Source organism: Mauremys mutica, chromosome 4 (genome assembly GCF_020497125.1).
Source record: "Mauremys mutica isolate MM-2020 ecotype Southern chromosome 4, ASM2049712v1, whole genome shotgun sequence".
Classification (NCBI taxonomy): Eukaryota; Metazoa; Chordata; order Testudines; family Geoemydidae; genus Mauremys; species Mauremys mutica.
The window spans coordinates 161947992-161961969 of NC_059075.1; the positions used below are offsets into that span (position 1 = coordinate 161947992).

General features: G+C 63.5%; 1 protein-coding gene across 1 annotated transcript; it reads right to left on the bottom strand.

Moving 5' to 3' along the window:
• Nucleotides 1–8483: 8483 nt before the first annotated feature.
• Nucleotides 8484–12436, bottom strand: LOC123369232 (zinc finger protein 345-like). Its single transcript, XM_045014587.1, has 2 exons — nucleotides 12317–12436; nucleotides 8484–10897 (listed from the first exon to the last, which is right to left on the bottom strand). The coding sequence occupies exon 2, from the start codon at nucleotides 10887–10889 to the stop codon at nucleotides 8484–8486; it is 2406 nt and encodes an 801-aa protein (XP_044870522.1). The 5' UTR covers nucleotides 10890–10897; nucleotides 12317–12436.
• Nucleotides 12437–13978: the final 1542 nt, after the last annotated feature.

Here is a 13978-nt window from a genome sequence, read left to right on the forward strand (position 1 = left end):
GTCCGGTTGGCCCTGTGTAGCTCCTGGAAGTGGCCGGCATGTCCCTGCGGCCCCTAGGCACAGGGGCGATCAGGGAAGCTCTGTATGTTGCCCCCGCCTCATGCTGGCTCCACAGCTCCCATTGGCTGGGAACTGGAGCCAATGGGAGCTGCGGGGGCGGTGCCTCCGCTTAGGGGCTAGACACAGGGCTGCTTCCGGGAGCAGTGCGGAGCCAGGGCAGGCAGGGAGCCTGACCGGGAGCTGTCGGAGGTAAGCACCCCCTGGGCAGAGCCTGCACCCCGAATCCCTACCTGGCCCCAGGTCAGACCCCCTTCTGCACTCTAACTCCCTCCCGGAGCCTGCACCTCCCCAACCCCTGAGCCCCCTCCCGCACTCTGAACCCCTCATTCCTGGCCCCACTCCGGAGCCCGCAGCCCCAGCCGGATCCCAGCTCCCTGCCCCAGCCCGGTGGCAGTGAGTGAGGGTGGGGGAGAGTGAGCGAGTGGGGCTGGAGTGAGTGGGGGCAGGGCTGCAGGGAAGGGGCGGGGCCTCTGCAGAGGGGCGGGGCCAGGATGTTCAGGTTTGTACCATTAGACAGTTGGCAGCCCTAGGGAAAGCCGGGACCCTCTGCGCCCCACCCCCCGCGGGGCTCTGTGGGGCCAGCGAATGATTTTTTTTTTTCTGTGGGTCAGTGGCCCCTGAGAGAAAAAAGGTTCCCAGCCCTGGCCTGCGAGGCCGCGCCCTCGAACTGAGCCTGTCTCACGTGGGCCCTGGGGCTCCCAACTCCCATTGGCACGGTGGGAACCTGCCCTCCGGCTCCGCGCCCCAGCGCTGGGTGGCCACTCGCTCCCCTGGAGTCAGCGGCCTCGACGGGAGCTCGGGCCCGAAACTCCTCTGAGGTTCTGGGCCTGGGGGTAAATGACACTGAGACGAATGGACCGTCTGTCTGTCCAGCCCCACACACCCCTCCCGTGTAATCTGTCCAGCCCCGCCCCCATCTGTCCACCCCCACCCCCCATCTGTATCCCACACACCCCTCATCCATCCATCTATCCCCATACACCCCATCTGTCCATCCCCACCCCCCATCTGTATCCCACACACCCCTCATCCATCCATCTATCCCCATACACCCCATCTGTCCACCCCCCATCTGTTTCCCACACACCCCTCATCCATCCATCTATCCCCATACACCCCATCTGTCCATCCCCACCCCCCATCTGTATCCCTCTCACCCCTCATCCATCCATCTATCCCCATACACCCCATCTATCCATCCCCACCCCCCATCTGTATCCCACACACCCCTCATCCATCCATCTATCCCCATACACCCCATCTATCCATCCCCCCCCCATCTGTATCCCACACACCCCTCATCCTTCCATCTATCCCCATACAATACATCTGTCCTCCCCCATCCACCCCCCCATCTGTATCCCACACACCCCTCATCCATCCATCTATCCCCATACACCCCATCTATCCATCCCCACCCCCCATCTGTCCACCCCCACCTCCCATCTGTATCCCACACACCCCTGATCCATCCATCTATCCCCATACACCCCATCTGTCCATCCCCACCCCCCATCTGTATCCCACACACCCCTGATCCATCCATCTATCCCCATACACCCCATCTATCCACCCCCACCTCCCATCTGTATCCCACACACCCCTCATCCGTCCATCTATCCCCATACACCCCATCTATCCATCCCCACCCCCCATCTGTATCCCACACACCCCTCATCCATCCATCTATCCCCATACACCCCATCTGTCCATCCCCACCCCCCATCTGTTTCCCACACACCGCTCATCCGTCCATCTATCCCCATACACCCCATCTTTCCATGCCGACCCCCCTTCTGTATCCCACACACCCCTCATCCATCCATCTATCCCCATACACCCCCTCTGTCCATCCCCACCCCCATCTGTATCCCACACACCCCTCATCCATCCATCTATCCCCATACACCCCATCTATCCATCCCCACCCCCCATCTGTCCATCCCCGCCCCCCATCTGTATCCCACACACCCCTGATCCATCCATCTATCCCCATACACCCCATCTGTCCACCCCCATCCACTCCCTCTGTATCCCACACACCCCTCATCCATCCATCTATCCCCATACACCCCATCTATCCATCCCCACCCCCCATCTGTCCATCCCCGCCCCCCATCTGTATCCCACACACCCCTGATCCATCCATCTATCCCCATACACCCCATCTGTCCACCCCCACCCCCCATCTGTATCCCACACACCCCTCATCCATCCATCTATCCCCATACACCCCATCTGTCCACCCCCACCCCCCATCTGTATCCCACACACCCCTGATCCATCCATCTATCCCCATACACCCCATCGTTCCATCCCCACCCCCCATCTGTATCCCACACACCCCTGATCCATCCATCTATCCCCATACACCCCATCTGTCCATCCCCACCCCCATCTGTCCATCCCCACCCCCCATCTGTATCCCACACACCCCTGATCCATCCATCTATCCCCATACACCCCATCTGTCCATCCCCACCCCCCATCTGTCCACCCCATCCACTCCCTCTCCCTATCCCCACACACCCCTCATCCATCCATCTATCCCCATACACCCCATCTGTCCACCCCATCCACTCCCTCTGTATCCCACACACCCCTCTCATCTATCCATCTACCCCCATACACTCCATCTATCTACCCCCACACACCCCTCTCATCCATCTACCCCCATACACCCATCTATCTGTCTGTGTGTCTATCTACCCCCATACACCCCTCTCATCTGCCTACCCTCATACACCCTATCTATCTGTCTGTGTGTCTGTCTACCCCCACACACCCCTCTCATCCATCTATCTATCTACCCCCGTACGCTCCATCTATCTGTCTGTCTGTGTCTATCTAACCCCATACACCCCATCTATGTGTCTGTCTACCCCCATACACCCCCTCTATCTATCCATCCATCCATCCCCATACACACCTCTCATCTGTCTACCCCCATACACCCCCTCTGTCTAATCTATCTGTCCCCATACACACCTGTCATCTATCCCTCTGTCTATCTACCCCCTTCCACCCTATCTATCTATCTGCCTCTCTGCCTCTCTCGTTCAGGTGTCACACTCCACAGTCCATTACGTGGGATCTGAAGCTTTCCCTCGCTGGACGACGTTGCCCGTGATACAAAGTCGGAGTCTGGGTCACCATCCCCCTTCCCCCGTCCATGTCCCGTGTGAGTTACCCCCTTCCCTGTCCCCCTTGCCCAGCCGGCCACTTAGTGCCCATCTCAGGGGGCTCCTTGCCCGCCCACCCCAGCTCCCCCCCTCTCTGGGGCTCGAGCTGGGGGGATTCGCGGGCCCTGGAGTTGGGGGTCAGGTGGGTCTGGCTGATGGACTCCCCCAGATGGGGGGCAGCACGCCCGGCGTTTGCATCAGGAGCCCAGCACGGGACACGAGCAGGGATGGTGCCTCCTGGGGGACGGGAATGAGAAACGACACAGCTACCCTCAGTCCTGCGAGCACCCTTCCCATCAGATGGCAGGTTAGGACAGGGGAGGGGGGCTGGGAGCCAGGACTCCTGGGTTCCGTCCCCAGCTCTGGGAGGGGCATGGGGTCTAGTGGGTCAGAGCAGGGGGCGCTGGGAGCCAGGACTCCTGGGTTCTCTCCCCGGCTCTGGGAGGGGAGCTGATAGGACAAACTCGTAAGTTCTAGTGAGCGCTGTTCGCTCTAACCACTAGACTGCCCTCCCCTCCCTTCCCAGAGTTAGGAATAGAACCCAGGAGTCCTGACTCCCAGTCCTTATAGCAGCGGAGCATCCCTGGCCCGGCTATCTGACAGTGAAATATAATAGAAAGCCCTAGTGTTTATGTTGCCGTTATTAGGTTTCAGGATTAACGTGTCACCCCAGAGACGTGGCAGGTCTGGTCTCTCACTTGGGCCTGGGAATCCCCCCAACTCTTGGCACTGGGGTCGAGTGGCTCCTCCTTTTAGGCTGGGGCGGGGCTCGCTCCAGCCCGTCTCTGGCGATTAGGCAAAAGCGAATAGGTGAGCCTGGGGATGAGGCAATATCCTAATAGTTTGCCTTTCTGCTGTCAGGACTACAATTCCCACAATGCCCTGTTGCAGAAGGTATGGTACCCATGATGCTTTGCAAAGGAAGAGGCAGATAAAATGATCAGCCACCCATTCCCTTCATGTACACTCAGCCTACTGGGGGGGGCGGGGGCTGAGAGCCAGGACTCCTGGGTTCCAGCTCCAGGAGGAGAGGGGGGATTTCTCCTTCAACAGAGACTGAAATTAGTATTTAGTGTCTGGAAGGCAGTAATGCCACTGAGCCGGACGCCTGGGTTCTCTCCCCAGCTCTGGGAGGGGAGTGGGGTCTAGTGGTTAGAGGGTGCGGGGAGAGAGGGAGTTGGGAATCAGACTGGGTTATCTGGGGTATTCTGCCCCCTTTCTGTTGCCCCATAGGGTTTCCGAAGATCTCATGGCAGGTGAATGCTGAGGGGAGTTATATGACTGGGTCTTCCCATGGGAGCTAGATTCTCAGCTCAGCACCCCTGGGGGTCAATCGTGAGTCACCCCTGGGCTGCAGTGGGGTCACGGACAGCTAATCTCAGCTCCCCTCGTGTAAGTCTTGAGCCAGCCAGCCACCCGCTGAAAAACTGCATGGTAGTTAATGGACTCACTCTGGATTCACACCCGTTTCCTTGTATTCGGGGCTATCACACCATCTCAGATATCTGCACGCGTTGGGGGCAGGGGGGTATGAGCTGATTTAATTCCTTTCCAATACGCCCAGCCTTAAGCAGCCAGAAATTTCCCCGTAGGGGCCAGAGCAGCTGGCAAGAAATTGCTCCTGGCTCTGAAATAATCGGTGGGCTCTTTGGAGCTTGCAGGGTGTGATCACGCCGCCCGTCCTCACATCTTTGGGTTTGGGCTCCGTTGTGTCCGGCTAGCATTGCGGGGGCAGGGGCCGGGCGGGGAATAGCTTTGTAGCCCCGCGGTGGACTGAAATTCCACCAGCTCGGTTTGGCAGAATTCAACGTGGATCGTGTCCCTTTGACTGCTAAGAGCCAGCGTGATTTGTAAGCGTTTTATTTCTGCTCGGGCTGGATTTTAAACTCTTCACCGTGGAGGCAGAGATTCAAGCTTCCTGACGGTTACGAATGATCAAACTAGACACAATAAATAGCTGTCAAGCAGCCCGCGGGAGCTTCCCCGAGGAGCATGTTTCGTATGGTGCCTTGCTGTAGTTTTTGACGAACGCTGGATTTGTCACCTTGCGCGTGTCCGGTGAAATCCACCTTTATGGATAAAAAACCCGACTCCTGCCAGTGCCAAACCTGGACCCTATTGCATGGCCCTCTCCTGAAATTCAGGCAGCCGCGCTCTGCCCTGGTGAGCAGGTTTAGCAGGGGATCGGGCCACTACCAATGAAACTGTCTCGCGGAGGTGGAAAGCTAATAAACGGGCTCTGGCTCTCCAGCCGTTTCTCACGACGCAGGAAGCAGCTGCATACCCTAGAGCCGCGGTTCTCCAACGGTGGGACCCCCAAGTGGGTCACGGCCCCATTTTAATGGGGTGGCCACGGCTGGCTTAGACTGAGCCCCGCTGCCCAGGGCCGAAACCGAAGCCTTCAGCCTTGGGCAGTGGGGGCTCAGGTGACCGGCCCCCCTCCTAGGGTCGTGGAGTAATTTTTGTCAGAAGGGGGTCGCAGGGCAGGGAAGTTTGAGACCCCCTGAACTAGAGACCCTGGGGGAAAAGGAGCCAGCGAGAAGGTGAAAGATTTGGGGGTCATCCTGGCTAATCAGCTGAACATGCGCTGCCCGGTGACTCATGCCAAAGGGGCTAGCGCGATCCCGGGATGTATAAACGGGAATCTCACCTAGGAGCAGAGAGGTTATTTTACGTGCCCAAGAGAAGGTCCGGGGTGACCCAGGCTAGAAATACCTCCATGGGGAGCGAATATTGAACAAGGGGCTTCTTCAGAGAAAAGGTCTAACACGATCCGACGGCCGGAAGCTGGAGTTAGACAAATTCGGCTGGGAAAGAAGGTGTCACTTGTTAACGGGACGAGCAATTTGATTGGAAGGGCCCATTTTCAACTCAAGAGAGGATGGTTTTTCAAGAGATCTGCTCTGGGAAGTATTTTGGGGCAGGTCTCTGGCCTGGGACTGGTGGCTTCGGCCCTGGGAATCGATAACGGTGCGGGGGGGGGGGGATTGCTGTTTTCGTAGGGCTGCGTGTGTCTCACGGGTGATAAACAGGCCGCGTTAGAGGTCGGAGCAGCGGGCGCTGCGTTTTCTCCGCCACGCCTGCCCTTCGCGGGCTAGCCCGGCGCAGCCGCCCCGGCCACTGGAGCCCGAGGAGAGGGCATTTCGCTTTGCCGTGCGGAAAGTGAGCCATGCAGAGATTCTCCCACAAGCCCAGCATGGAAACGGCACGCCAGAAAGCTCGGTGACCGCGGCGGGTTTCAGAGGGCTGATGAATACCCCCATCTGTGACACACTAGAACAGGGCTGAGGAGAGACTGAAGCTTCACTTGAGGCCAGGGAGCGGTAAAAACCCGTAAAAACTGGAGGCTGACTTAGGAAAGAAGAGGAGGAAATGATACAGGGTGGAATTTAGTAAACAATGGCCCAGTAGTTAGTGGGGAGAGGACAGGAACTCTGGTTCACTCCCCAGCTCTGGGAGGGGAGTGGGGTCTAGTGGTCAGAGCAGGGGGGGGGCTGGGAGCCAGGACTCCTGGGTTCTCTCCCCAACTCTGGGAGGGGAGTGGGGTCTAATGGCTTAGAGCAGGGGGGCTGGGAGCCAGGACTCCTGGGTTCTGTCCCGAGCTCTGGGAAGGGAGTGGGGGCTAGTGGGTTAGAGCCGGGGGGGCTGGGAGCCAGGACTCCTGGGTTCTCTCCCCAACTCTGGGAGGGGAGTGGGGTCTAATGGCTTAGAGCAGGGGGGCTGGGAGCCAGGACTCCTGGGTTCTCTCCCCAGCTGTGGCAGGGGAGTGGGGTCTAGTGGCTTAGAGCAGGGGGGCTGGGAGCCAGGACTCCTGGGTTCTCTCCCCAGCTCTGGGAGGGGAGTGGGGTCTAGTGGTTAGAGCGGGGAGGAGGGAAGGGTTGAGAACCTGCCAGAGGGTGACAGAAGAACACAGCAGCTGCTATGCCAATAAGTCTTTATTACAAGAAGACGGGTAGGAACGCAGGGCCGCGGCTGCGATCAGTGCTGGATTCCTCCCAGGTACCTCCCTCTGCCACCACCAAGCGCTGCCCCCGCCCCCAAGCGGGGATGACAACCACGGACCCACCCCCATGCTGACTCCCCTGTGTGTGTGGGGGAATCACTCCCCAATCCCCACTCCCCCCAGACGTCACTAACAGAGTATCCCCAAGGGCTGCATAGAGGTTCATGGGTTAAACGTGAGAAGCCCACCCCCAGGGAGCGTTACTGAGCCCCAATCTAAACACGGGGAAACTGAGGCACGGAGTGGCATGCACCTCATGGTTACATAATGACAGACGAAAGGGAGTACTGGGCAGAGAACCCAGGAGTCCTGCCCCTGCCACCAGTCCTCCCCCCTGCTCTAACTGCTACAGTCCACTCCCTTCCCAGAGCTGGGGACAGAACCCAGGAGTCCTGGCTCGCAGCTCCCCCGCTCTAACCACTAGACTCCCCCGCCCCCCCCGAGGTGTATCGAATCTCCCAGCCTAACTCAGACACCCTCTGCTTTCTTCTCTCTGTAGGGGTGGGGTTACGCCAAACTCCTCGCAACTCACTTCCTGTTTACCCCCACCCCCACCCGCCAGACTGGAGCCGGCGACCCCTAGTGGGGAAAGGCCCCAGGTCCGACTCCCCATCTCTGCACCTGTCTGGTGCTTCTCTACGGCGCGGCCTCTACTCAACTAGCACCCTCTACGGCGACGGGGAACGCTGCTTCCTCGCTAACGTCGCCAACACAGCTGATTACGGCACCCTCACCCCACCAGCTCTACCCGCTACACCCTGCTTCCCTCCCGGAGCTGGGGAGAGAACCCAGGAGTCCTGGCTCCCAGCCCCCCCTGCTCTAACCCACCAGCCCCCACTCCCCTCCCAGAGCTGGGGAGAGAACCCAGGAGTCCTGGCTCCCAGCCCCCCCCCCCCCGCTCTGACCCACCAGCCCCCACTCCCCTCCCAGAGCCGGGGAGAGAACCCAGGAGTCCTGGCTCCCAGCCCCCCCTGCTCTGACCCACCAGACCCCAATCCCCTGCAAGATCCAGGGATAGGACCCAGGAGTCCTGGCTCCCACTGCTCCCCTCCCCCTCCCCCGCCTGTATACAAAAGACAGATACATTTTGTTCGGACCCAAACCCTCCATGCTTATTAGCGTCAATCTCAGAGGGTTCCCAGTGTGTGTCCCCCCCCAAGCCCCACTTCTCTCTCTCCCGTCCCCCAGCCCCCCATTGCCTCCCCCTCACTGCTTCCTCCCCCAGAGGGGGCAGATTCTCATACTCCCATGCCTAGCGCCACCGCCACCCCCTCCTCCACCGCCACCCCGAGCGCCGCGGAGAACCCTTGCGTCCCGGCCCCCGGCGCCACCTCCAGAGCCGCGGAGGCCACCGGCGCCGCAGATCCCGGCGCCGCCCCGGCCCTCTCCTGCGCCAGCAGCTCCTCCCGGGCGTGCACCTTCTGGTGCCGGGTGTACTGCAGCAGGTAGCGGAAGCAGAGGCCGCAGCGGGAGCAGCGGTAGGGCTTCTCGCCGGTGTGGATGCGCTGGTGCTGGAGCAGGGCCGAGCTCTGGCTGAAGCTCTTCCCGCAAGTCCCGCAGGCGTAGGGCCGCTCGCCGGTGTGGGTCCGGCGGTGCTGGGCCAGCGCCGAGCTGTGGCCGAAGGCCCGGCCGCAGTCGGGGCAGGCGTAGGGCCGCTCGCCGGTGTGGGTCCGGCGGTGCTCCAGGAGCTTGGAGCTCTGGGAGAAGCCCCGGCCGCACTCCCCGCACCGGAAGGGCCGCTCGCCGGTGTGGGTGCGCCGGTGCTGGGCCAGGTGGGAGCTCTGGCGGAAGCTCTTCCCGCAGTCGCCGCAGATGTAGAGGGTGCCGGGCGGGCGGGCCTCCCCGCCGGCCCGGTGCACCCTGCGGTGCTGGGCCAGGTGGGAATTCTGCCCGAAGCCGCGCCCGCAATCCGGGCAGCGGAAGGGGCGCTCGCCGGTGTGCACCCGCCGGTGCTGCACCAGGTGGGAGCTGACGCCGAAGCTCTTGCCGCAGTCCTGGCAGCGGAAGGGCTTCTCGCCGGTGTGGGCCCGCCGGTGCCGCAGCAGCGTGGAGCTGAGGCCGAAGGTCTTGCCGCAGTCGGGGCACTGGTAGGGCCTCTCCCCGCTGTGGGTGGTCTGGTGCTGGATCAGGGTGGAGCTGAGGCTGAAGCTCTTGCCGCACTCGGTGCAGCGGAAGGGGCGCTCGCCAGTGTGGGTGCGCTGGTGCTGGGTGCGGGTGGAGCTCTCCGAGAAGCGCTTCCCGCACAGGCCGCAGGGGAAGGGCTTCTCGCCGGTGTGGGTGCGCCGGTGGTTGAGGAGGTTGGAGTTGCGGTTGAAGCTCTTGCCGCAGTCAGGGCACTTGTAGGGCCGCTCGCCGGTGTGGATGATCTGGTGCTGGAGCAGGGTGGAGCTGAGGCTGAAGGCTTTGCCGCAGTCGGGGCACTTGTAGGGCCGCTCGCCGGTGTGGACCCGCCGGTGCTGCAGCAGGTTGGAGCTGCGGCTGAAGGCTTTGCCGCAGTCCGGGCACTTGTAGGGCCGCTCGCCGGTGTGGGTGCGCTGGTGCTGGAGGAAGGTGGAGCCCCGGCTGAACGCCCGCCCGCACTCCCCGCACTTGTAGGGCCGCTCGCCCGTGTGGATGCGGCGGTGCTGCGCCAGGGTGGAGTTGGAGCCGAAGGATTTGCCGCAGTCCAGGCACTGGAAGGGGCGCGCCGGCACGGGGGGGCGGGAGGATGGCGGGCCCGGAGGGGGCCACGTTGCGGAGGCTGGGCCCGGATTGCCAGCGAGGTCGAAGCCGGGGAGGACTTCCGAGCTGGCGTGCAACCCGAGTTCCCCGTCCTCGTGCGAGCCACGACGGAAGCTTAGCTCACCATCCTCGTGCAAGCCCAGCTCGCCGTCTTCGTCTGAGCCACGATGGAAGTTTAGCTCGCCGTCTTCATCTGAACCGGCGTGCAACCCAAGCTCACTGTCCACGTGCGAGCCAGCGTGCAGCCTGAACTCGTCATCTTCATCTGAGCCGGCGTGCAACCCAAGCTCACTATCCTTGTGCGAGCCAGCATGCAGCCTAAACTCACCGTCTTCATCTGAACCGGCGTGCAACCCAAGCTCACTGTCCTCGTGCGAGCCAGCATGCAGCCTGAACTCGTCATCTTCATCTGAGCCGGCGTGCAACCCCAGCTCACTGTCCTCGTGCGAGCCAGCGTGCAGCCCGAACTCACCATCTTCATCTGAGCCCCCATGCAGCCCACGCTCACCATCCTCTTGCGAGCCGGTGTGAAGCTCAAGCTCACTGTCTTCTTCGGAGCCGGCGTGGAACCTGAGCTCACCGTCCTCGTGCGAGCCGGCGTGCAACCTGAACCCGCCATCTTCATGCGAGCCACGCTGGAAGTCAAGCTCACCGTCTTCCCCTGAGCTGGCGTGCAGCCCGAGCTCACTGTCCTCGTGCGAGCCACGACAGTAGCTCCTCCCGTAGGCTGTGGGGCTGCTGTCCGGCTGGGAGCAGGCGTCTCCCACTCCCCCGCTGCCGGCTGGGCTGTCCGGCCCCCACTCCTCGTTATCCGACCAGCACTGGATGTCACACGAGATCTCCCGCTCCGACCCCATCAGGCTCGGCAGCGTTTCCTCTTCCTCGGCCCATGGAGAGGGGCTGGGCTCTTCCTCCTCGCTCATGGCTGGGACTGGGGGGAGAAGAGAGGAATTCCTGGAGTGAGTGACCAAGAGGGGACCCGACACCCCTGGAGTGGGAGCCAGGACTCCTGGGTTCTCTCCCCGGCTCTGGGAGGGGAGTGGTGGCTAGTGGTTAGAGCGAGGGGGGGGGGGGGGCTGGGAGCCAGGACTCCTGGGTTCTCTCCCCGGCTCTGGGAGGGGAGTGGGGTCTGGTGGGTTGGAGCAGGGGGGGCTGGGAGCCAGGACTCCTGGGTTCTCTCCCCGGCTCTGGGAGGGGAGTGGTGGCTAGTGGTTAGAGCGAGGGGGGGGGGCTGGGAGCCAGGACTCCTGGGTTCTCTCCCCGGCTCTGGGAGGGGAGTGGGGTCTGGTGGGTTGGAGCAGGGGGGGCTGGGAGCCAGGACTCCTGGGTTCTCTCCCCGGCTCTAGGAGGGGAGTGGTGGCTAGTGGTTAGAGCGAGGGGGATGGGAGCCCGGACTCCTGGGTTCTCTACCCCTGGGCTTCAAAGGCTGGGGGATGCAATGAATGTCAAACGTGCAGTGTGTACACACACACACACACGGGGGGGGGTCAGTGCTGCTCTCCCCGGGGCAAGGCGGGGGGCGGCGCAGTGGGGTGGGGACACAGCAAAGGAGGCGGGGAGGGGAGAAGAGGAAAAACCTACCCCAGGGCTGAGAAACGCGGGGGGGGGGGCAAACAGCCTCAGCCTGGGGTGCTGAGCACGTCACCCCGGGCTGGGATCCAACAGCTCCACTACCCCGATCCCCGTGCGCCCCCGGGGGGACCCGGCACCGCCCCCTGTCCCCGTGCGCCCCCGGACCGGGCTGGGGGGGACCCGGCACCGCTCCCCTCTCCCCGTGCGCCCCCGGGGGGACCCGGCACCGCCCCCTGTCCCCGTGCGCCCCCGGACCGGGCTGGGGGGACCCGGCACCGCCCCCCTCTCCCCGTGCGCCCCCGGACCGGGCTGGGGGGGACCCGGCACCGCCCCCCTCTCCACGTGCGCCCCCGGACCGGGCTGGGGGGGACCCGGCACCGCCCCCCTCTCCCCGTGCGCCCCCGGGGGGACCCGGCACCGCCCCCTGTCCCCGTGCGCCCCCGGACCGGGCTGGGGGGGACCCGGCACCGCCCCCTCTCCCCGTGCGCCCCCGGGGGGACCCGGCACCGCCCCCTGTCCCCGTGCGCCCCCGGACCGGGCTGGGGGGACCCGGCACCGCCCCCCTCTCCCCGTGCGCCCCCGGACCGGGCTGGGGGGGACCCGGCACCGCCCCCTGTCCCCGTGCGCCCCCGGACCGGGCTGGGGGGACCCGGCACCGCCCCCCTCTCCCCGTGCGCCCCCGGACCGGGCTGGGGGGGACCCGGCACCGCCCCCTGTCCCCGTGCGCCCCCGGACCGGGCCGGGGGCCCCGCCTGGATCCCGGGCGGCCCCGACTCACCCGCGCCGGGGAGCGGGGGCTGGATCCCCGCTGGGGGCCCCGATCCGGCCCCTGGGGCCCAGCCGGCGCCGAGCCCGGGCCGGGGGTGGGCGGGTGCCGGTAACAGGAAGGTCCCGGCGTGAAAGCGGCTCCCGGTTACGCACTTCCTAGGCGGGGGTTTGAACTGGCGCCGGGAGCGCTGGAGCCGGAGCCCCGAAACCAGGAAGGGAGGGGGGGCTACCCCCGGCCTACAGCGCCCCCATGCACCCCTCCGCCCCATAGCCCTCTGGGCCACACACCCCCTGCACCCCATAGCCCTCTGGGCCCCACACCCCCTGCACCCCCCACACCTGTCCGCCCCATAGCCCTCTGGGCCCCACACCCCCTGCACCCCCATAGCCCTCTGCCCCATAGCCCTCTGCCCCTGCCACACCCATCCGCCCCATAGCCCTCTGGGCCACACTCCCCCTGCACCCGTCTGCCCCATAGCCCTCTGGGCCCCACACCCCCTGCACCCCCCACACCCATCTGCCCCTTAGCCCTCTGGGCCCCACACCCCCTGCACCCCCCACACTCTTCTGCCCCATAGCCCTCGGCCCCACTCCCCCTGCACCCCCCACACCCTTCTGCCCCATAGCCCTCTGCTCCTGCCCCCGCTACACCCATCCGCCCCATAGCCCTCTGGGCCCCACTCCCCCAGCTCCCTCTGCACCCCCCATACCCATCCACCCCATAGCCCTCTGGGCCCCACGCCCCAGACCCCCTGCACCCCCCACACCCATCCGTCCCATAGCCATCTGGGCCCCAGACCCCCTCCATCCCTAACACCCATCCACCCCATAGCCCTCTGGGCCCCACACCTCCAGCTCCCTCTGCACCTTTCACACCCATCCGCCCCATAGCCATCTGGGCCCCAGACCCCTTGCACCTCCCCGCACTTCCTACACCCATTCGCCCCATAGCCCTCTGGGCCCCAGACCCCCTGCATCTCCAACATCCATCCACCCCATAGTCCTCTGCCCCTGCCCCCACTACACCCATCCGCCCCATAGCCCTCTGGGTCTCCCCCCACAACCTTCCCTCCCCCATGCATGTATATGGCCCCCTACACACAGCCCCCCATGCACCCCCAGACCTCCCATAACCACAGCCACCCCATGACGCACACCCCCTCTCTGTACACACCCCCATCCCTGCACTGCCCCCCATGCACCCACCTAGCCCCCTCTAACCCACAGCCGCAGTCCCGCTCTGCACCCCGTCTACACACAGCCAGCCCCGCGAGGCCCAGGGGGTGTGTGCACACAAACACCACGGAGCTGCCAGTTCTGGTGGGAGGTCTCATCACGACCATCTTTAATCCCTGTAGAGTCCAGGACAATCCTGGAGGGTCGGCGGGAGAGACACAAACCCACTTGCAGTGATATTCTCCAAGTCCAGATGGTAGGAACCAAAATTCTTCCACTTTCCCCACTCAGAACCAGGCCCAACTCATCCGTTTTGATTTTTTTCCGGCTTAAAACGAACAGATCTGGGGTTTTTTGGTAACATAATGAGCCTTTGCCCTGACGGAGCCAACCAAACAAATCACCATTTTGAACATAAACCAAAGGCTTTTAGTTCATTTTGATCCCGCTGAAGTCGTTTGACGCCACCTGCCATATTTAAGCCGTTGTCTGATCA